The following is a 21506-nucleotide window of genomic DNA, read 5'->3' on the forward strand; positions in this document are numbered from 1 at the left end:
GATCACATGCCACACCATATATTGCTCCCCTTGTTTAACCCCATCGCCAAAGCTCCTTCACTAATATCCACAGCTCTGCCGGCACAAGGGGATAGAGCATGTACATGATCCATGTTACAATATGAGTGCCAACAAATTGACCAGAAATGCCTCAGAACGAACATCAAAGGATCAAACTTCTGAGCAAGACCCTTTCCTTTAAGAGCAACATGTGATGTAGCCATGCAAAACGATAAACACGTACAACAGGGCTTGACTTGGGCTACAGGTTTGTCCAACACCAAGACACGCCATTGCCCATATCCTTCCAGTGATCTAGAACAGCAGATTTTTTCCCCTTCCATCTCATGCATCCCTTTAAAGGCCAGCTACACCTTTAGTTAGGGACGCGGGTGGCGCTGTGGGTTAAACCACAGAGCCTAGGGCTTGCCGATCAGAAGGTCAGCGGTTCGAATCCCCGCGGCAGGGTGAGCTCCCGTTGCTCGGTCCCTGCTCCTTCCAACCTAGCAGTTCAAAACCACGTCAAAGTGCAAGGAGATAAATAGGTACTGCTCCGGCGGGAAGGTAAACGGCATTTCCGTGCGCTGCTCTGGTTCACCAGAAGTGGCTTAGTCATGCTGGTAATGTGACCCGGAAGCTGCACACCGGCTCCCTTTGCCAATAAAGCGAGATGAGCACCGCAACCCCAGAGTGGGTCACGACTGGACCTAATGGTCAGGGGTCCCTTACACCTTTAGTTCCCAATTCAGCCATGTCAATTTCCATATTCAATGGGAATTTTCGAAATGAAAATTCATGTAATCATGTTCTAGCTATATATATATATCTCCAAACCACCATGTTTTCTTGTGGACAGCCTTCCAAGGGTAGGCTTCCATGCCAAGGGAGGGCAGTGCAAGAGGCCAAAAAAGTGGGTGGGATCAGAAACAAAAGTGGGTGAAATAACATCTATGACTCTAACCTTTGCACAGCAGGATACATCCCAACCATGCAACAAAACAGAGCCTTCTGCACCAACCATCTCTCCATGCAGGCAGACAAGAGGCATTATCAAGGTTCCAGAAGGCATCCCAGCCAGGCAAAAGCATTCCAGGATGAGGTAGAGCGAGGGTGACAGCGATAGGTGTGGCCAGGAGATGGGATGGCTGGGGCAGAGTCCCCAAGGGTCAGAGACAGAGGCTCAGAGGACTGCATTTGACCCCCTGAGATGAGGTTGCCCACTCCTGCAACAGAGGAACCTTCACAACCCAAAGATTAAGGGTGACTCACCACTATCTCCCGCATGTTCATGTTGTTGATGATCTTCTTCATGACCTCAGGAGGAACTGGCGAACCTGCAATGACTCCTGAAAGACAAAAATGCATACCGTGAGAAGTTGCCTAAAGGACACTGCAAATTTACAAACCAAGTCATGACAACGGCTGCATACATCATCATCATCATTATTATTATTCCCTTATTAACCCTGACGCTTTGCAAATCAGCCGAGATTTTGATAGGGCAGACAGTACCAAAACATGTGAGTATAGTTTGTGTGAATCCAAAGAGTGTAATTCCATACTTGTATTTTCATTTGCAGATACTTGGTTTGGGATGCCTTCCATTCAATATTTGCAGTCTGCCTGGCCTCTGCTGCCACACACTGGTGGATGCAGTATTTTTTAAAAAAATGGAAAACCAATGTATTGTCTACCTTGTGCTATTTCAGTAACAGAAATAGCAAAAAAAAACCCACAAACTTTCAGATTATTAAGCAATAAAAAGGAAGGTGTGCTTGATGGATTCCTCATGCATGAGGATAAACATAACATGATTCAGTCATTCACTAATATACTCCAATAATTTTTATTAACATTTTGCTGCTCTTGAAAGTGTCACCAAGTTGAAGGGAGGAATGGTCCCTAGGTGTATGTCTGTGCTGCTGGATCAAACCCATGAGATTACTTACCTCAAAATATTTGAGTTTGGGGAAGGAATGGGCAAGATCAACCAGCAACAGCAGCAGCGCCTCCCCCCCCCCCCCATTCACCTAGAAATGAGCCAATTCCTCTTTAAAAATGAAGAAAGCTGGCTCATTTTTAAAGGAAATTAGTTTAAACAAAAGCTGCAATCTTTGGTCGAATAATTAAGAACTTATGCTGACTGGGGTTGATTTTAACAGATGAGGGCAAGCCTGAAATGATTAAATGGTGAATTAAAGGCATGCTTTTTAAAAAGCATGTTACTGTAATGGGGAATGAAAAAAATAAAATATTAAAGACAACATTTTGTTGTAACCACAATAGCATATTTTAAAAGTAGATTGCAAGCCATCTAACACATATTTCAGTACCATTAGAAGGCTGTGGTATATGCAAATTGATGCAAATACATTTGATTCCGTTTAAAGTTTGTATTTAAAAGGCATCCATTAGCATTTTTTTTAAAATGTGGGGCTGATAAACCTCATTTAAACATGCTTACATTTGGGTTCTTATACTTACCGCCCCGAAGAGCTGAAAGGTTGTAGCTGGCAAAGTCAGGCTGAGCTAGCATATCTATGAACATGGTTGGAGTGCCGTGAACATGGGTACATCTTCAAATAAAGACAAAGAATTGCAGGTTGCTAAAACGAAGGCAGGAGCATGGCAACTGCTTCCTCCACCTGATTCGGACTGCAGGTATGAAAGCTCAAGTTTGTCTTTATCTCCAAGCTTAAGAATCCTTTCCTTGGAACCATGGGGAATTCTTTTTCCAATGCAAAGAAAACAAAATGTGCACAAATGCTGTATGCATGCATTATCCCCCGTTGCCTAGCTCCAAATGAAAGATGGCTCCCCAGCTTCATGGGTTACCAGAAGCTCCTGAAAAATCCTCAAGCACCTGGCATTGGGGTTTCCAACATTATGAAACCAACACCAAGCTGTGAAGTGTTTAGTCAGCGCAAAGCAAAAAAAGCAGATTTTTGTGAAACATGAAAGTGCCCCCCCCCAAAAAAAATCAGAGGGGCAGTTGTTTTAATAGCAGCCCTAACCAACCACCCAATTTTTTAAAAGCTCAAAATGATGCTACAAGTGGGGAAATTCTATTGTGGAATGCAAACATGCCCAGTCTGTTTCTGCATATACTTTCTTCAGAGGCAAAAATATATCCGTTTCAATTACAGTGATTCCTTCAGAGCAACATAAATGAATTGCCACATTCTCTTCGCTCCTGAAGAAGGCAGTGTGCTGTAATGTTTAGTGTGCGTTGTGTTCTCCCAATAACATTCCCTCACTTCCCTCTACACCACGTGCAGAAACTGCCTTCTTGAATGTTGGAGCCACTATTGGTCAATCCACCAGATCTCATCTTTCAATGCAAGAAAAGTCACTAACTCACCAAGAGTTTGAGACTCATCGGCTACCCTCACCTGGCTTAGCCAGCCAGTCGAAGCCATTTCCCAGGGTGTGGCTGCTGTCCCATGCTGACAGCTTCTAGGAGTCACAGGTGCAAGCAAAGTGTAGGGTGGGGACCAAAGATGGACAAACCTCCCCAGAAGGAGCACAACAATACCCCCCCACCAGAGGTGCTACTCTTCCCCTAACACCCCATACACCCCAGTGTGGCCTGTATTAATAGACAGCTAATTCTTCCTAGAACTAAGCTTAAGATGGACTCTTACTTCTCATGGTCCAGGGCCTTCAGTGCTGCTTTTGCATCAAAGCTTAGAGACGGGAAGACAAGACAGACGCCATGAATAGCCATCAGCACGCAGCCTGCCACAGACCCCAGGCAGTGGTAGAGAGGGACAGGGAGGCAGCAGCGGGCATTCTAGGGTCAAGGCAAACAAAGACAGCGGTGGACTTGCCTTCCAGTGCTGGCTCTAACTTTGCTTACAGTTCATTGTCACAGAGACCAGAGGAATGCCAGCAGGAAGCCTGGGGTGGAGATTTGCATGGGTGGGACAATGTGTGACTGTCAGAAAAGTGTATGTAGCTTTAAAATTTCTAACCATCAAGTAATATCCACTCTTAGTCTAGAACATTCACATAGAATTAGACAACCTCTAACTAATACAGGATATGAATGTGCCACATTCAGTTTAAGTATATAAACAGGGGGCCTAGAAATTGAGAATATGGTGGCAAATGCACAGTATTGATCCTTGCACCTTTTTTAAAAAAAATGAAGTTACTAGTCATTAAATTTCTAGCAAAGACCTTGAAAAGCTGAGAAACTAGGAGGGACAATGACGTATAATTCTACATTACCACCATCACACACACACACACACACACACAAATAGCCCTCACTCATTACTTAGGGGACACGATTTTGCGCCATACAGTTAGTGTCTGCATGCTCAACGTTAACCAATAGACTGAGATGACTCACCCCATCTTGAACTCTCAGTCTTAATCCAATGAGGAATGCATTGTTCACAATGTTGTGGTGAGAAAGGGTAGCTCCTTTGGGGCTTCCTGTTGTTCCCTAAAGGAAAGAGATGTTTTACTAGCTCGTTTAGACCTCACCCTATCCCACAGTCATGGGCTAATTACAAGACTTCAGATGCAATACATAAATTGCTGAAATGCTATAACATGGATGGGCAGCCTGTGGTCCCCCAGATGTTGCTGAAACACACTAGCTTCCCCATTTGTGGCCCAGAACAGCCTTTCTTGATCTTGGGTCCCTAGATATTGTTAGACTACAACATCCATCATCCCTGGCCATTGCTCATGCTGGCTGGGGCTGGTGGGAGTTGGGAGTCCAACAATATCTGGAGGGCTGTTTGTTCCCCATTCCTGCTCTAAAGTGTGATGGTAAGTAAAGTATGCTTTGCCTGCCTGCCTGCCTGCCTGCCTGCCTGCTTGCCTGCTGGCATATGCTTCACCCCTGAGAAAACAGGACGCTAGACTAGATGGGTCTTTGGTCTCATCAAACAGGTCTCTTATGTTATTCTAACCCATGAAAATTTAGAAAGGAAATGGAATTTGGACAGGCACTGGAAGTGGTCAGGAAGCTAGAACTTCTATGCCACTTCTTCCTTCTCATAGTTACTAATCCTTTTGATCTTAATACAGTACTACCATACACACTAGCTTTTCCTTGTTTTCTATAAGGTATTATCAAAATATTTTGGATTCCCCCCCCAAAAAAAACACACCATTATTTTTCACAATCCCCAGAAGATAACAAATTCCTGCAAATGTAGGCAGACATTTCTGTACAAGTGATTCTAAGATTCAGATCTTGGCTTCTTTGGTACAGAATATTCCTGTTTCCTGACCACTGCGGGCTGCATTATTTGAACACCAGAAAAAGCACATTTGGTACTCACTGAAGTGAACTGGATGTTGATAGGCTCTTTGCAGTCCAGCGTCTTCTGTATTTCCTCTAGTTGCTTCTTGTGTCTGCTGTCTCCGGCCTGCATCACATCGTTCATTGAGAATGCACCGGGCAACTTGGAGTCTGAGGTGATTACAACAGAAAGCTCTGGTAACCTGATACAAAAAAAGGAAGGTGTGCTCAGTAACAGGGAAAAGCAGAATATAGTTTGCCACGGTACAAGCACAAGTTCAGGGAATAAGCTCCAGATACAGTATATGGACCAATATTTTCCCCTGCCCCCAGAAGCTGAGAAGGAAGATGGGAATAGGAATTCATGAATGGACTCTTGATGTTTGATGAATGAATAATCTGAACTGTTTTATACAATCCCTCTAAATTTAACCGGGCTTCAATTTCACCCATGGCTGCTGTGCTGACAAAAAAAAAAAGCAAATTGATGGTTGAGTAATTTCATAAAGTTTTCATTATTCAGGTTCCACAATTGACTCATATGGTATTAACACAGTGCCACAGTGGTTTTGTGCTGAAGAGACCTTGCTAAAGAATTTTAGGATGTTCTAAAAGTGGAGTTGGCGGCAGGTTGGATTCACAGATAAGAGACCAGAACGGACTACGTGGGGTTGGCGGGTCTCTTATCTTTCCATGAATGTTTGGAGACTGAGAAATAGTTTTTAGCACACTGGCTGTGGTTCCAAAGGTCATCCATGCCAAATGCCTATGCATCAGACACACATAGATTGTCCCCTCAACCTTCCTTGGCAGGAACTGCCCATGTCACAGCAAATCACCTTTTCTGTTCCAGCAATAAAGGTTACACAAAAAGCGGCTTGGCCTGGATTCTGCTATGAAGACCATAATCCACTAAGTCTACCAGTAATTCCACTTGGCTTTATGACACCATATATGCATAAAAGCCACAGGACTCTGGCAGATGCAAATCCTGCTTGCAGAATACTCGGGAGGTGGGGTGGAGAAAGATGCACAGGAAACTGCCTGATATTGAGCCAGGCCACTGGTCCATCTAGCTCAGTCTTGTCTACACTGATTGGCAGCTCTCCAGGGATTCAGGCAGGGCGCTTTTCTGAGCCCTACCTGGAGATGCCGTCAGTTGAACTTGGAACCTTCTGCGTGCAAAGCAGGTACTGTATTTTTTGCTCTATAAGACTCACTTTTTCTCTCCTAAAAAGTAAGGGGAAATGTGTGTGCGTCTTATGGAGCAAATGCAGGCTGCGTAGCTATCCCAGAAGCCAGAACAGCAAGAGGGATTGCTGCTTTCACCGCGCAGCGATCCCTCTTGCTGTTCTGGCTTCTGAGATTCAGAATATTTTTTTTCTTGTTTTCCTCCTCCAAAAACTAGGTGCGTCTTGTGGTCTGGTGCGTCTTATAGAGCGAAAAATACAGTACTTTAAGCGCTGAACTATGTCCCTTTCTGTTCTTATCCTGAAGCAAAGTTCTTAACCTGAAGCACTATTTCTGGGTTAGCGGAGTGTGTAACCTGAAGCATATGTAACCTGAAGCGTATGTAACCCGAGGTACCACTGTATTCACAGAAAGAGATGAAGGAATGCAGTCTTCCCTAAAAAAAATGGTGTTGCTCCAAGTAAAGTCCCACCCCATTACATCTCTCCCTGCGTCAGGTCATCTGAGCTTTCTGCCTCTGAGCTCTCTGTTCTACTACGCTCAATGCACGCCTGGTCCTGGGGGCGGGGGGGGCGGGGTCAGGAATGCTTTCTAAAGACACTGAGTCTGTCAGCTGTCTCTCCCCTGGTGCTTCTTCTTCCTGCTGTTCCTCTTCCAAAATTTTCCAGCTTCTTCCCTCTGCAGCCTCTGAACTATGCCCTTCTGCAACCCACTGTTCTAAATCTATACTGTCCTCCTGTTCTCGGGAAGGTTCAGGAGAAGGCGGCGGGCCAGTCCCCACCATTCCTCCTCAGTCCAGTCCCTGACACAAGGGGTGAAAAAGTGAAAGAAATGAAATGGTCCTTAAACTTATCGTGTTTCCCTTATGGTGTGCTCCAATGTAATAGAAAATCTGAAAGCCCCTCCCGCTCTTGATCTTGTGGCTCCTTTGATTGATCGTGTGGATACTTATCTGGGCACTTTATCAATATGAAAACAGTGTTTAAGACTGGGCCTTGGACGAGACTAATGAGCAAATGCTCAGTGAACACTTACTTCTTGCTCTGTAATGCTCCCGGATTAGAATGTTCCAACTCAGGGCACACTTGCTTCAAGATCTCATAGTACTTCTGAGATTTGAACTGTGTAGGGAACACCAGTGCTTTGCAGCCAACCTAGAGAGATACACGTAAGGATGAAGCAAATGGGACACAAGGCAACCTGTGCAAAAGAGCAGCCATTCCAGGTGTTTTGAACCACAGAAGTCTTTTCAGCATCAGCCAGCGTGCTTTTGTTATGTCTTTTACTGCTCTAGGTGAACTTTTGCGTACCCCTACCCCTTCCTATAGGGACGTGGGTGGCGTTGTGGGTTAAACCACAGAGCCTAGGACTTGCCGATTAGAAGGTCAGCAGTTCGAATCCCCGCGACGGGGTGAGCTCCCATTGCTCGGTCCCTGCTCCTGCCAACCTAGCAGTTCAAAAGCACATCAAAGTGCAAGCAGATAAAGAGGTACCGCTCCAGTGGGAAGGTAAACGGCGTTTCCATGTGCTGCTCTGGTTCCCCAGAAGCGGCTTAGTCATGCTGCCCACATGACCCGGAAGATGTACGCCAGCTCCCTCGGCCAATAAAGCGAGATCAGCACCGCAACCCCAGAGTCGGCCACGACTGGACCTAATGATCAGGGGTCCCTTTACCTTTACCTTACCCCTCCCTATCTACTTATTAAAAATGATACACCACTTGATTGTAAAAAACAACACCTCCAAAACCCTCAAAACGGTTAACACAAAGAATAAAATGCCTTACTGTATGCTCCAGCAGCATTGCAACAGTAAATTAAATTATCAAGACTTCACTGGGATACTCTTTTCTCCTTTTAATAATACAGTGGCATCTTTATACCCTCCACTTTACAACTGCACTTATGCTGTGGGAGACCTGTGGGCACCAAGAGCCTCTCAATCATGTCTTCTGGAATGAAGGAGATCCAGTCTGTGTGCCCAAAATGCAGGCAGATGGTCAATTCCATATGCCCGTTTGAGGCAGGTATACTCAGAGTTTTGCCACCGCAGGGCCAGCCCTTAATGAGACTTATTTCCAAGTTAGTGTGCACAGAAAGCAGCCTCAAAGCTTGATCCTTTGAAAGAGCACTGAAAATACATCCCGCTGAATTCAGTGGAAGTTACTCTTAAGAACATTACGAAGATGTTCTCATAGTGTCAGCCAACGAGGAAGGAAACAAACACATAGGAAAAATAGGAGCAGTAAGAACTGCAAACCAACAAGCAAGAAACATTTGCAAGCTAAAACAGCATTTTGCAAGGCCACTAGTGCCAGATAAGCTTGTCTTATTGCTTCCAAACTTTTTCCCACAGCGAGAGCAAGCAAGAAGTAGAATCACCTACTGCAGCTTTTGTATTTCACCTCCCATGGTATTTTAATGATTTAGCTCCAAAGCTAAACCAGAAAGGTAAGTACAAGAGGCCTCTTAATCTGGGCAGGGATTAATTTTTTTCACAAGACACTTAATAGCTTTAATCCCTCATTATTAGGGATAAGAAAGTTGAAAGGCTTAAGTCAGCGATCATTGCCATAGAGGGAGACTATGTTGATTAGGAAATGTTGAAAGAAGCAAAAACAAAACAAAGAAAAACCATATACGGTATGCTCCTTGGAGGAACCATGGGATATAAATATAATATAAGAAAATACAGTCCATGAACATAAATGCTCAATTTTAGCATCTGGGTATTGGTCTTATATTTTTTTAAAAGTCATCTTAGCTCATAGTAACAAAATCCATCAGTTCATTCTGATTTGGGGGGGGGGGGGCGACTTTTCGTTTGTGCCTGCCCTCAATCAACTGCCAATTAACTTGATTCAACAACCGCACGTGTCAGTATTATGAGAGAAAAACATACAGCCCCCATTCTCTTCAGTCAGCTTTTCCTCTAAACCAAAGCTCCAAACCCATTAGCCATTGCCAAATTATTGTTTGGGCTGCCTTTTTCTATACTTTCCTCCAAATCAAACTGCTAACTTAATCAATGCATTCCCAGAGCTTCAAGCATTTTCAGAAAGCGCTGTGGATGAAAACAAGCAGTGCTGACCACAACAGGCCTTGTCGTACCTTCTTCACCACAAACTCCAGCTCTTGGGATTGATACGCTGGGTTCACAGACACCTGGAAAAGATAAATTAATCAGAGATACTGTGGCATCTGAATATAGACTGCATTTTTAATCAAGGCATATATTGGCTTATATTTGATCAGGTTCCTAAATTAAATGGGCTTAGATTTTCAAATGTTTCATGCCAGGCAAGAAGGCCAGCTGTTTATAGAGAAAACCTTGGCCATTCTCCTAAGACAAGGGGCCCCCCTTTGATTTATAGCAGAAAACAATTCTCAAAGTCATAAAAGCTGGAATTACAAGTTAAAGAGCAAGGTTACGGACCCAACATAATTAAGAGTTAGTAAACAGTAAAATTATACCAATGTGCCTCCCAGTAAAATGAGCTAGATCTTCTTTCCAAGGTTAAAGACCAAATGGAGAAGCATCTGGCTGGCAGAAAGAAAGCATTTCTGGGAAGTCTTTTTTTAAAGGCAGTTTCTTTCTTAAACTGAGAGAGTTAAAAGAGCAATAAATATTGGGAACAGCTAAAGAGGAGAGCAGATGGCTGAAGGGGGGGGGGTAAACTGAAGGGGTTCCTTTTAAAAGCTGTTTTTTTACTGAGTTCCCTTTTCTACTTCTACTTTGAGAAGCTTTATTCTTTTAAAAGGTTACCTATGATAATGTATGAAATATATTAGCTTAAATATATTGGCTTAAATGTAACTATGCAAAGGATTTAGAAAGTAACAAATTTAGATGTTAGATTCTTATTTCATAGAGTCCTAGAGTTGGAATAGACCACAGGGGCCATTGAGCCCAGCCCCCTGTCAGACAAGAAGACGCCATCCAAGCAGCCATCCAAGCAGTCCTGATATATGGCTGTCAGACATTTGTTTAGAAACTCTCAAATGAAGGAGATCTTTCAATGTTGATGTGAAACTCAAGATCCTTGACATATGTTTAAGATAAAAATTTAAGATTAACCATTTGTTTTAGAAGGCAATAGGGCGAAGAGGGCAAGAGGTGAGCTGGTAATTAATATTCCTAGTTGAGACACATGTAAGATATATTACTACTTATTTGTCATTTATAGATGTAACAATATATAGCTCTTTGTGCTCCATATAAGGACAGGAGGATGTGGGTGTATCTTTTAGGATTGGTTATAGCAGGCAGCCAATAGGAAATCCAACCAGGCTGATTGGACAGATGCAGCCCAAGGAGGAGCAAAGGGGGCTGGATTAAGGGAATATAAGTGCTGGCCATAATGGCAGGAGGCCAGGCCAGAGCTTGGTAACCATATACCACTGTGCCTCTCATTTATTTGTCTGACAAATAAATAATTATTTTAATTTCTCTATTGCTGCGTTGAATATTTCATTCCAGCTAAGCGTTAACCACAAGCAGGGTGCTACATTTTATGGTGCTCCCGTGACTCGGATAAGTGGTCTGCTGGAACGCAGCCCCTTCGCTCTACTGAGCAGGGTACAAGAGAGAGGATCTCTAAACTGCCTACCCAGCGCGCATGGAAAAATTTTTTCCAGGGGAACGCAGAAGTCTCGTCTGTCTGATACCCTGCTCACTGGCGGCGACGGACCGGGGGGAAACGGAACCAACCAAAGGGTAAGTGCACTAAAGGGTTTTGGCCCTCCAATTAATTGGGAGGAAGAGAAGTCCTGATCAAACTTCTGCGTCTCAGTAAAGGGGAACTGAGTACGCTAGGTGGCTGGGTACATCAGATGGTGATCTGGTGTAGGGAAAAGGGAAGATTGGGAGGTAGAGTGTGGGTGAAGTATCTTGCGCATTGCATGTGTGAGAAAGTACAATGTGTAGCTGACCTAAGTGTGGAGTGAGTGCTACTTCGTTTCCCAGTAAGGTGTGTGTGTGAGTGACTGAGTGGATACTTCACAGGGCCATACAATGGGAGTTGGGGGTTCAAAGGGGGGAAATACACCTCTTGAATGTATGTGAAATAATTTTAAGAAAGCCTTCTCAGGGGCATATGGAGTCAAAAGGACGCCAGAGCGCTTGAGAACGTTATGTGAACTAGAATGGCCAAAACAAAATACTGAATGGCCATTTCAAGGAACCTTTGATATAAATTTAGTAAGCAAACTTTGGTCTAACATCACCAAAGAAACTGGAGGGTGCCCAGAACAATTTTCATATATAGATTCCTGGCTGAGCACATTAAATAAAAATCCTCCATGGATAAGGGAATGCAAAGTCCAACGATGCAAATTATTGGCTGTAAAAGCCAAAGCTAGGAAAGGAATCTTGCCAAACAAATTCAAACCCTCCACCAGTTGTAACCCCAAGGCAAGAAAGTGGAATGAATAATGGGGGTGGAGTCATAGAACTTGATTCCTTGATAGATTATGATAAATATCTTCAGGAGGCATTGGAGTCCTATAATGAAGCCCAAGCAGAAGTGGTTATTCCACCTGTGAGTCCCAGTAGAACTCCATCTACAGTCTCTTTTAGTGGAGCAACTGATTGCCTACCCCAAACCCCTGTACATCCAAGTCCTAGAGAATTATTACAGAAGTTACAGGGAGACCTTAATCGGTCAGCAAGCAATACAGCCAGGCGTATTAAGCTGCTAAAAGAACGCCTTGGGACAAATACCATCCCCTATGATTTGAGGCCCCTAGAGCAAAGTGAAGAAAAAGGTCACGTAGTAGCCCCTCTCAGAAGAGTATTTGATGCACTTAAGGAGCCTGTGCTGGTTAATGGGCAACCTGGACCAAGGCCACCTCGAACTTCGACCCTGCAATGTATTCCATTCACAACTACAGTCTGATGAATTGGAAAACGCCCCATCTTTCGCAGAAAAACCTCAGGCTATGATGGACTTGGTGACTTCAATAGTAATACTCTCTTCACCACTGAGGAAAGGAGAGACATAATTGAAAAGGCACAGATATATTTGCGTGAGCAGGCCAGAGTGGGAAATATTTATAATATTGACCGTCATCTCCAAGACAACTTTCCCTTGGAAGATCCTAATTGGGATCCAAACAATGCAATTCACCTGGCCAGACTTACCACCTACCGCCAGACGCTTGTGCAAGGTATTTGCAGGGCATGCCAGAAGCCCACTAATGTGTCTAAAGTTTCAGGAGGGTAGATGTGTTACCCATAACACTGTTTCGTGTTCGGTGCGCACCCACAAAAAGACTTAAGTTGTCACCTTTTGAGCTCCTGTATGGGAGGCCGCCCTCCTTTGTTCAGGATATTCCAACTGACCTCAAACAAATAGGAGACCATGTGACACAGGGATAAGTGCAATCTCTCTCCCGTGTTTTTGTCTCTCTCCCGTGTTTGTTTGTTTGTTGTTGTTTTTTTCTTAACAGGTGGGCCCTCAAGCACACGCCGTGCAGCATTGCCAAGCCGATTCATCAGCTCCAGGCTGGCATAGCATATGGGTGAAAGAGTGGAAAACGTGATCCACTTGCACCTAAGTGGCGTAGACCTTACACCGTCTTGCTTTCTACTCCAACAGCGGTGAAGGTAGCTGAGGTGACCCCCTGGATTCATCACTCTCGTTTGAAGAAGTCCGAAGGCAGTTGGACGTGCAAAGGTGACCCCTCTAATCCTTTAAAACTGACTCTCTCCAAAAACCCCTGTATCTAGCCCTACCGGGAACGGGCTAGGTCACGGGCAACATTAGACGACCGGCCTGCTGCAGCCACAACCTGGAAGCTGGCTGACCTGCGCACGCCTGAAGCTTGAGGAGCGTCTGAACCAGCGACTGTGAACGGGAAGATTCTCTTATACAATAATTGACTGGCCCCCCCTTGTGGAACAATTATCAGAGATATTACTCACTGGGGATCCTCGGGATATATGTTTTGGTCTTGGTGGTTCCCCATTTCTGTCACTGGGGGAATTATATTGGGACTAATAGTTTTATGCTATCACAATAAGGTAATCTTTTGTGGAAGGAATGCATATGCTAGACATCAACATGATTTTATTATTAATCCTGATCCCTTGGGAAGGGGAAGGGTCCTTGAATCTGACCAAATTTGCTAAATATGGATTCCGCCATGACCACAATATGTGGGTAGGTTTAGCTGAAATGGTAGCCAATGTTGCAAATAGGACCAATTGCCTTGTTTGCTCTCTTGGGCCAGATGATTCAGAGGGAGGTATGCCCTTATTACCGATACCATTAGATGCCATTGGTATGGTAAGCGAAATACCACACCAAACAGAATTACAGAATTTCCACGGATGGAACTCAACTAAACCATTACGAGTTATACCTGTACAAGGGGAATTCTGTGTACATAAATCATCAGATGCAGCTGATTCTATCATGATAGGCTCTTCTCATTGTCACTATACTTGGGATTATTTTAAGAATAGTCATACCTGGGCACACGGTACTACCTATCGAACTCGGAATACCTTGCCCTGTGCACCTCCTTTTATTCATGCATGGAAAGTGGTATGGAACATAACTGTGACAGAAAAAGGCAATCTAACATACTGCACTGTGAACTCTCTACCTCTTTTGATATTTCGCCTTCTGTACTCCACGTACCAAAAACCTCAGACCCGATGGTTGTGGTGGATATGTGGAGAATGGGCATACAAGAAACTCCCTTCCAAATGGAGTGGGACTTGTTTCCTGGGACGGGTATTACCACTAATGTGGATTTTGCCCACTAGTTCAGCTAAGCGAACACAAAGAAACGCTGATATTTCTCATATAGCAGGAGGAAGTACCCAAAGTTGGAGCGGTACTGATGATTGGCCACCAGAGCGCATTATAGCCTATTATGATCCTGCCTCCTGGAATCCTGGTGAGCTCATACAAGGGGCATGGGATCCTATTTATAATCTAAACAGAATAATTCGATTGCAAGCAGTAGTGGAACTTGTAACCAATGCAACGGCCCAGAGTTTGAGACTTATTGCACGACAGTTGGATGACTTGCCAAGCAGGGAGGCCTATGTGGAGTCTTGAACTTGACAGGGAATGCCTGTTGCTTTAACATTTCAGATAATGGTTTTATGTATGGTGCCATGTATCATCTCATGTTTTAGGAGTACAATTAGCAAGATGATTTCAAATGAAACTTTACCTCATATCATGGCACTATATAGAGCCTTACCTCAGGAATATGATGTAGATCAAGCTATCAAGGACGCTTTGTAGCCAGGTCCTTGAGCTTGAAAGGGGGGAATGTGGCATCTGAATATAGACTGCATTTTTAATCAAGGCATATATTGGCTTATATTTGATCAGGTTCCTAAATTAAATGGGCTTAGATTTTCAAATGTTTCATGCCAGGCAAGAAGGCCAGCTGTTTATAGAGAAAACCTTGGCCATTCTCCTAAGACAAGGGGCCCCCCTTTGATTTATAGCAGAAAACAATTCTCAAAGTCATAAAAGCTGGAATTACAAGTTAAAGAGCAAGGTTACGGACCCAACATAATTAAGAGTTAGTAAACAGTAAAATTATACCAATGTGCCTCCCAGTAAAATGAGCTAGATCTTCTTTCCAAGGTTAAAGACCAAATGGAGAAGCATCTGGCTGGCAGAAAGAAAGCATTTCTGGGAAGTCTTTTTTTAAAGGCAGTTTCTTTCTTAAACTGAGAGAGTTAAAAGAGCAATAAATATTGGGAACAGCTAAAGAGGAGAGCAGATGGCTGAAGGGGGGGGGTAAACTGAAGGGGTTCCTTTTAAAAGCTGTTTTTTTACTGAGTTCCCTTTTCTACTTCTACTTTGAGAAGCTTTATTCTTTTAAAAGGTTACCTATGATAATGTATGAAATATATTAGCTTAAATATATTGGCTTAAATGTAACTATGCAAAGGATTTAGAAAGTAACAAATTTAGATGTTAGATTCTTATTTCATAGAGTCCTAGAGTTGGAATAGACCACAGGGGCCATTGAGCCCAGCCCCCTGTCAGACAAGAAGACGCCATCCAAGCAGCCATCCAAGCAGTCCTGATATATGGCTGTCAGACATTTGTTTAGAAACTCTCAAATGAAGGAGATCTTTCAATGTTGATGTGAAACTCAAGATCCTTGACATATGTTTAAGATAAAAATTTAAGATTAACCATTTGTTTTAGAAGGCAATAGGGCGAAGAGGGCAAGAGGTGAGCTGGTAATTAATATTCCTAGTTGAGACACATGTAAGATATATTACTACTTATTTGTCATTTATAGATGTAACAATATATAGCTCTTTGTGCTCCATATAAGGACAGGAGGATGTGGGTGTATCTTTTAGGATTGGTTATAGCAGGCAGCCAATAGGAAATCCAACCAGGCTGATTGGACAGATGCAGCCCAAGGAGGAGCAAAGGGGGCTGGATTAAGGGAATATAAGTGCTGGCCATAATGGCAGGAGGCCAGGCCAGAGCTTGGTAACCATATACCACTGTGCCTCTCATTTATTTGTCTGACAAATAAATAATTATTTTAATTTCTCTATTGCTGCGTTGAATATTTCATTCCAGCTAAGCGTTAACCACAAGCAGGGTGCTACAATACAGCTTCTTAACCATGTACTGCTAAACAGTGATTGTGTGTGTTGAGAGGTCAGAGGTCTCCTAGTATCGGTTTCAGAGAATGAAGAATACAAACCGGGCCTAAACCACACTTGCGTTTTAATTAATTGTCACTTAGTGGAAACAGGAGAGTATTCCCTAACACAAGCTGCCACTGTTTCCCAATGTAATATTTATTTATTTATAATATTTATATACCACCTGCCAGGCAAGCATCTCCTGGCTTGTACTCCACTGATACCAAAACAGAAAACAAATACAAAATATGCAGTGCGATGTCACCACAAACCCCCCCAGCTAGTGCAGGAGAAAGAACTCCCCATTCTGCCAATATCTGCAAGATGAGTCTATTGGGTCTTAGATAAAAGACAACTTTCATTAAACCAAAGGATATTTGTTTGTTGTTTTTTAAAAAGCTTCTGAATTCTACAAAATTCTTCAGCCAAACAAAATAGATGATTCCCAGTCATAGAGTAAGGGTAGTTACTTTCTGCCAAAATCCAAATCCAAACACTTTTATACACTAACCTTAAAGGTGTGTGCATTTGTGTCGATACTGAATGGTATTGTGAATGTTCTTTAAATATACAAGCTTGTGTTCTTTAAATATACGAGCTCTCTTCCCCAGCATGACATCCTTCTAGGGAGTTCTTGGATTTTTCCTTAACCAGCCACCAAGCCTCTTAGCTGTTCATAAGCAGGAGGAACTTACCAGGATGATTCCTGCTTGTGCCGTGGCAAATTGCATTAGGACCCATTCGTACTTGTTGGGACCCCACATTCCCAGCCGGTCACCCTTTTTCAAACCAAGGGCCAGAAGTCCTTGTGCTGCCTGTACTACCTAGAGAATAGGAGAGAGAGAGAGAAAACCCGTCTCAGCAGATTGAGCTAGGCAGGTAGGAAACGATGGAGAATGTGAGATGAACGCTCCACTCTGTGCACTGACGACACAGAAGAATCTAAAAAGCTAAAGGAAAGGAATATGGCGGCAGCCGGTATGTTCATCTCCCAAGGCAAGATGGTTAAAGAGCATCAAACAAGTTTCCTCCTAATCAGAAGATGGTGTGTTGGTTGCATTCAGACCAAACACCTATGTTCTGAAGGAAATTCACCTTTCTGGAGGGCCACCAATTGATTTAAAAGCTCATAGGATTCTACCATTTAATTCACTGTGTAGTCTCTTAAGAATGTATTTTATTTTAAGGGTAATGGCTATGAGTGCTGGATTTTGTTTATTTGTTTGGTATTACTTTTATTATTATTTATTGAATTTATATACCACCCTATACCCGGAGGTCTCAGGGCGGTTCGCAGAATAAAATCAAAATATAAAACCACAAAATACATAATCAAAATAAAAGCAACCCAATAACCTCCCCCCAACCCCCCCCCCATTTAAAAAGGGCATAGGATGTCAATCAAATCAACAGTTTCCACCTCATTTTTATTATTTTATTTCATATTTCGTACTGGATTGTTATTTTAACTTTGTGATAAAGTCTTGAATTGTTTAATAAAACTGACACAAGCCACGTTTAAATTTACATATCTGATTTTGACATGCCCAAGAGAGGTTCAAGGTAAAATGTGACATGAGAGCAGTAGATATTCCGCTCTCTATGTCTTTTTTGTTTGCTAGAAGCTGCCCTGTTGGTACCTGACCAGGACTATGTATGATAATACAGAATACAAAGGTCCTGCAAAGCTACCATAAGCCACAGAGACCAGAACATACGGGAACTACCATAGGTTTGTGCCTGCATGTTTCCCCCTCCTAATAGTAAGAGAGCAGGGAGGGATTTGGGTGAGGGCTGTGGAGTAGTGAAAATTAGCTGGACACTATCATTGCTCTGCTCCATTGTAGGGGAAAACGAAAGATGGAAGAAAGGCACCCACACACTTCTACATCACAATTAGATTGGCCCTAAGCAGAACGAGTGAAAACAACCTGAGATTAACTGATGTGTGATGAAAAGCGCTACAAGCAGCATTAAAACATTAATGTCCTAACTTCAGATGTTGCTGGTCTATAATTCCCAGCCCCTCTAACAATTGGCCACAGTTGCTGGGCCTGATGGGGACTGGAGTTCCAGGACATCAGGAGGGCCACAGCTCCCCAGCCCCAGTTCTAAATAGCTTATAAAGCTTTAGCTAGTCTGAGCCTTGCACCCAAAAATCCCATGCATTTAATGGGGAGTTAAGTCCCACTAAAGTACAGTGGAACTAATTTCTGAGTAAACATGCATGAGATCACCTTCAAAGCGTTGCAGACAGATGCTTTCAGTAGCTGCTCAGTCCCATTCTGGAAAACTTATCCAAGCTTTGATCATCATCATCTGGAACAATTAAGTCCATCTTACTTTTAGGATACTTGTTATTTATTTATTTCCAGGCAGCTTTAGAGACTTGCTTTTCAGCAACTGCTCTCAAATCAGCTTACGGCTTAAGAAAAAATAAAGCACCCATAAAATCACGACAACAATAAATGGTTAGGAGAAATTAAAACAGGGTCAGGTAAACCTGGCATTACAACATAAAAAAAGGAGAGAAAAGGTATTGACAGCGTGTTTCAACGGACCATTTCCCAGAATTTGTTGCATCAACTTTCGTAAATGATTCCAGTGCTCGGGGGCCATCCCAGAGAAATAAGATTTTGCAGGAACTACCATAAGATTTTCACCCTCAGAACTCAAAGAATGGAAAGGAACTCACACACAAAATGTTGCTTGCTCAAGGATCAGCGTGGCCCAGAAGGGCTTTAAAGGTGAGCGGCAAGGTCTTGAATTTAACTCTGCAGCAAACTAGCAACTAGTAGAACTCATAAAAAGCAAATACTACCTAAGCAGGCTAGCACACTCTGGACAGCTGAAGATTCCAAACTGCTCTCAAGGGCAGACCTAGATGCCCCAGACATTGTAACTGTCAATTATATGGGTTATGAGGGTCCGATTATTGCTTAGGGTTAAAATGGACCAACCTGAGATTTTCTGTGCTCTCCTTGAACAAAAAGCTTTACCAATGCCTAGTCCCAAAAGCCATATTCAGTTCTAAAATTCAATTCGAAGAACCGTGAAAAATGAAGGCAATTATCTTTGACCATGTGCAGAATGGTCTTCTCACCACCGTCAACAAACCCTCAAAACATCTGGAATTTTGGAAAGGTATTTTTGGACAACAGAGGCAGCTTCCAGACATGCTAGGTAAAGGTAAAGGTACCCCTGCCTGTATGGGCCAGTCTTGACAGACTCTAGGGTTGTGTGCTCATCTCACTCTAGAGGCCGGGAGCCAGCGCTGTCCGCAGACACTTCCGGGTCACGTGGCCAGCGTGACAAGCTGCATCTGGCGAGCCAGCGCAGCACACGGAACGCCGTTTACCTTCCCGCTGGTAAGCGGTCCCTATTTATTTACTTGCACCCGGAGGTGCTTTCGAACTGCTAGGTTGGCAGGCGCTGGGACCGAACGACGGGCGCGTATCCCGCCGCGGGGATTCGAACCGCTGACCATGCGATCGGCAAGTCCTAGGCGCTGAGGTTTTACCCACAGCGCCACCCGCGTCCCCCTCCAGACATGCTAGATAGAGTTTTTAGAAATGCAGCTGTTTGGTATTGTAGACAGCTTTTATTCTGACAGGTTTTTTTAATTTTATTTTATTTACAGCTATTCGGTTTTTTCCTTTTTGGGGAGGAGGGTCAGAAACACCCCTAGAAAGGGGAGATTGTTCAGTTGGGCCAACAGAAATGCTTGCACTGACAAAAGGATCTCCCTTACACTATGTTGAATTACGCCCACAAAGTCATATAACCTGGTTTTTGTTAAATCTTTGCATTTTTGAAAGAAGGGGGGGGGGGAATAAGGATAAAATGCTAAAATATGTTACATTTTTTGAAATACAGTGGTGCCTCGCAAGACGAAATTAATTCGTTCCGCGAGTTTTGTCGTCTTGCGATTTTTTTCGTCTTGCGAAGCACGGTGTTGGGAAAGTTTTGGAAAAGCTTCAAAAATCACCAAAGTCTTTAAAAACCTCAAAAAAGGCTACCACACCGCGTTCTATGAGTTGCTCCTCGAAGTCAAGTCGCAACTGTATTAACGGTGTTAAGAAAAAGGAAACAAACTTGCAAGATGTTTCCGTCTTGCGAAGCAAGCCCATAGGGAAAATCGTCTTGCGAAGCAGCTCAAAAAACAAAAAACCCTTTCGTCTAGCGAGTTTTTTGTCTTGCGAGGCATTCGTCTTGCGAGGTACCACTGTATAACTTGGAAATGTATGCAATACTGAGCAGTAAATAAGGGTGAGTAGTGAAATATCAAGCCAGTGGGGCCTTTTAAATTTGTATTAAACTTGAATTAATTTGATGGCAATTAGTTTAAAAAAACTGAAAAGCAATAAAAATTAATTGGCAAAAAAAAATCTTTCCATTTTGGGTCATCTGGAAGCTACTGCTTCAAAGGCCTTTTAAAGTATAGGCTATCTTATCAATATGTCTTAGTGCTGATTTTTGTAAGCCACTCTGGAAACCGCTTTTAGCTGTGGAGCAGGGTTAAATGCTTTAAATACATTGTGTGCATCCCTAGATTCAGTAACAAAGGAATCGTGAGCCACCTACATCTTGTCTCAACTGTGCAAACGTCTTCCGAATCCCTTCTAGAGGGAACACCAAGGCTTCTTGATCAGGACACCGGTGGGTTGTCTCTTCCAGGCACTGATCCACAGTTTTCCCAAGAAGCGGAATGTCTGTCACCCCATGGAGATAGCTTTTGCTTGCTATAGGTGTGGCAGGGGGTGCATCGGTTTGTAGAGAACTGTCAAGAGAACAGATGAGATGCAGAAATTGCAAGGGGCAATGTCGTTCACAGCCGGAAGAAGAAAGAGTTAGGGTGCATGGTCTTCTTTGATATAGTCAAAGGGAGGAAAAAACAAACCATAAGAATTATCATCAACCTATGTGTGCTAGTCACAGTATATGGAGAACTTTCAGTGGTGCACAGAAATATTTGCTGCTGCAAACTTTATCACTGTTGCACAACGAAAAGTCAGGGGAGAAAAATATTATTTGAATGTAGAACTAAAAATGATAATCTAAAATCGTAGATGTTCTAGGTTTCTATTCTCTGCTTGGTGTTCCTTAGAACTACTTCCCTGTTCCTTAAATATAACCAGGCGTAACCAGGGATGGAATACAAAACTATGGTTTTTAACTGCTGCTCCTTTTCTCTGCCAAACTGTGCTTTTCTCTGCTGCTCTGTTTATTTTTATACTATATGCATATACTTCTAAATTTTGGTGGTTATTAGCCACATAGATCATCTCAGAAACTCAGGAGAGATGGTAAATAAATGTTTAAGATGAATGAATGTCTGAATAAATAAATGGCAACTCTTCCCCTTGTCGGTTTAAGTCTACCTGCCTCCAATGTGAGTTCAGTTTCC

The 21506-nt window shown here is 43.1% G+C and overlaps 1 protein-coding gene across 3 annotated transcripts in view; it reads right to left on the reverse strand.

The window, feature by feature from the left end:
* The window catches only part of ACSF2 (acyl-CoA synthetase family member 2), a 60720-nt gene that overhangs the window by 31977 nt on the left and 7237 nt on the right, over nucleotides 1-21506 (reverse strand). Inside the window, exons 2-10 of one of the 3 annotated variants that reach the window (XM_077924160.1) lie at nucleotides 20680-20879; nucleotides 16795-16919; nucleotides 9565-9618; nucleotides 7490-7608; nucleotides 5304-5466; nucleotides 4358-4453; nucleotides 3645-3793; nucleotides 2485-2576; nucleotides 1270-1346 (exon numbers count right to left, since the gene is read on the reverse strand). In XM_077924160.1, coding sequence (XP_077780286.1) covers nucleotides 1270-1346; nucleotides 2485-2576; nucleotides 3645-3793; nucleotides 4358-4453; nucleotides 5304-5466; nucleotides 7490-7608; nucleotides 9565-9618; nucleotides 16795-16919; nucleotides 20680-20879 — 1075 coding nt within the window. Of the gene's footprint in view, nucleotides 1-1269; nucleotides 1347-2484; nucleotides 2577-3644; nucleotides 3794-4357; nucleotides 4454-5303; nucleotides 5467-7489; nucleotides 7609-9564; nucleotides 9619-16794; nucleotides 16924-18336; nucleotides 18419-20679; nucleotides 20880-21506 lie in introns of those variants that run through there. The other 2 variants (XM_077924162.1, XM_077924161.1) reach the window with 2 other exon arrangements.

The sequence above is a fragment of the Podarcis muralis genome, chromosome 2 (genome assembly GCF_964188315.1).
Source record: "Podarcis muralis chromosome 2, rPodMur119.hap1.1, whole genome shotgun sequence".
Classification (NCBI taxonomy): Eukaryota; Metazoa; Chordata; class Lepidosauria; order Squamata; family Lacertidae; genus Podarcis; species Podarcis muralis.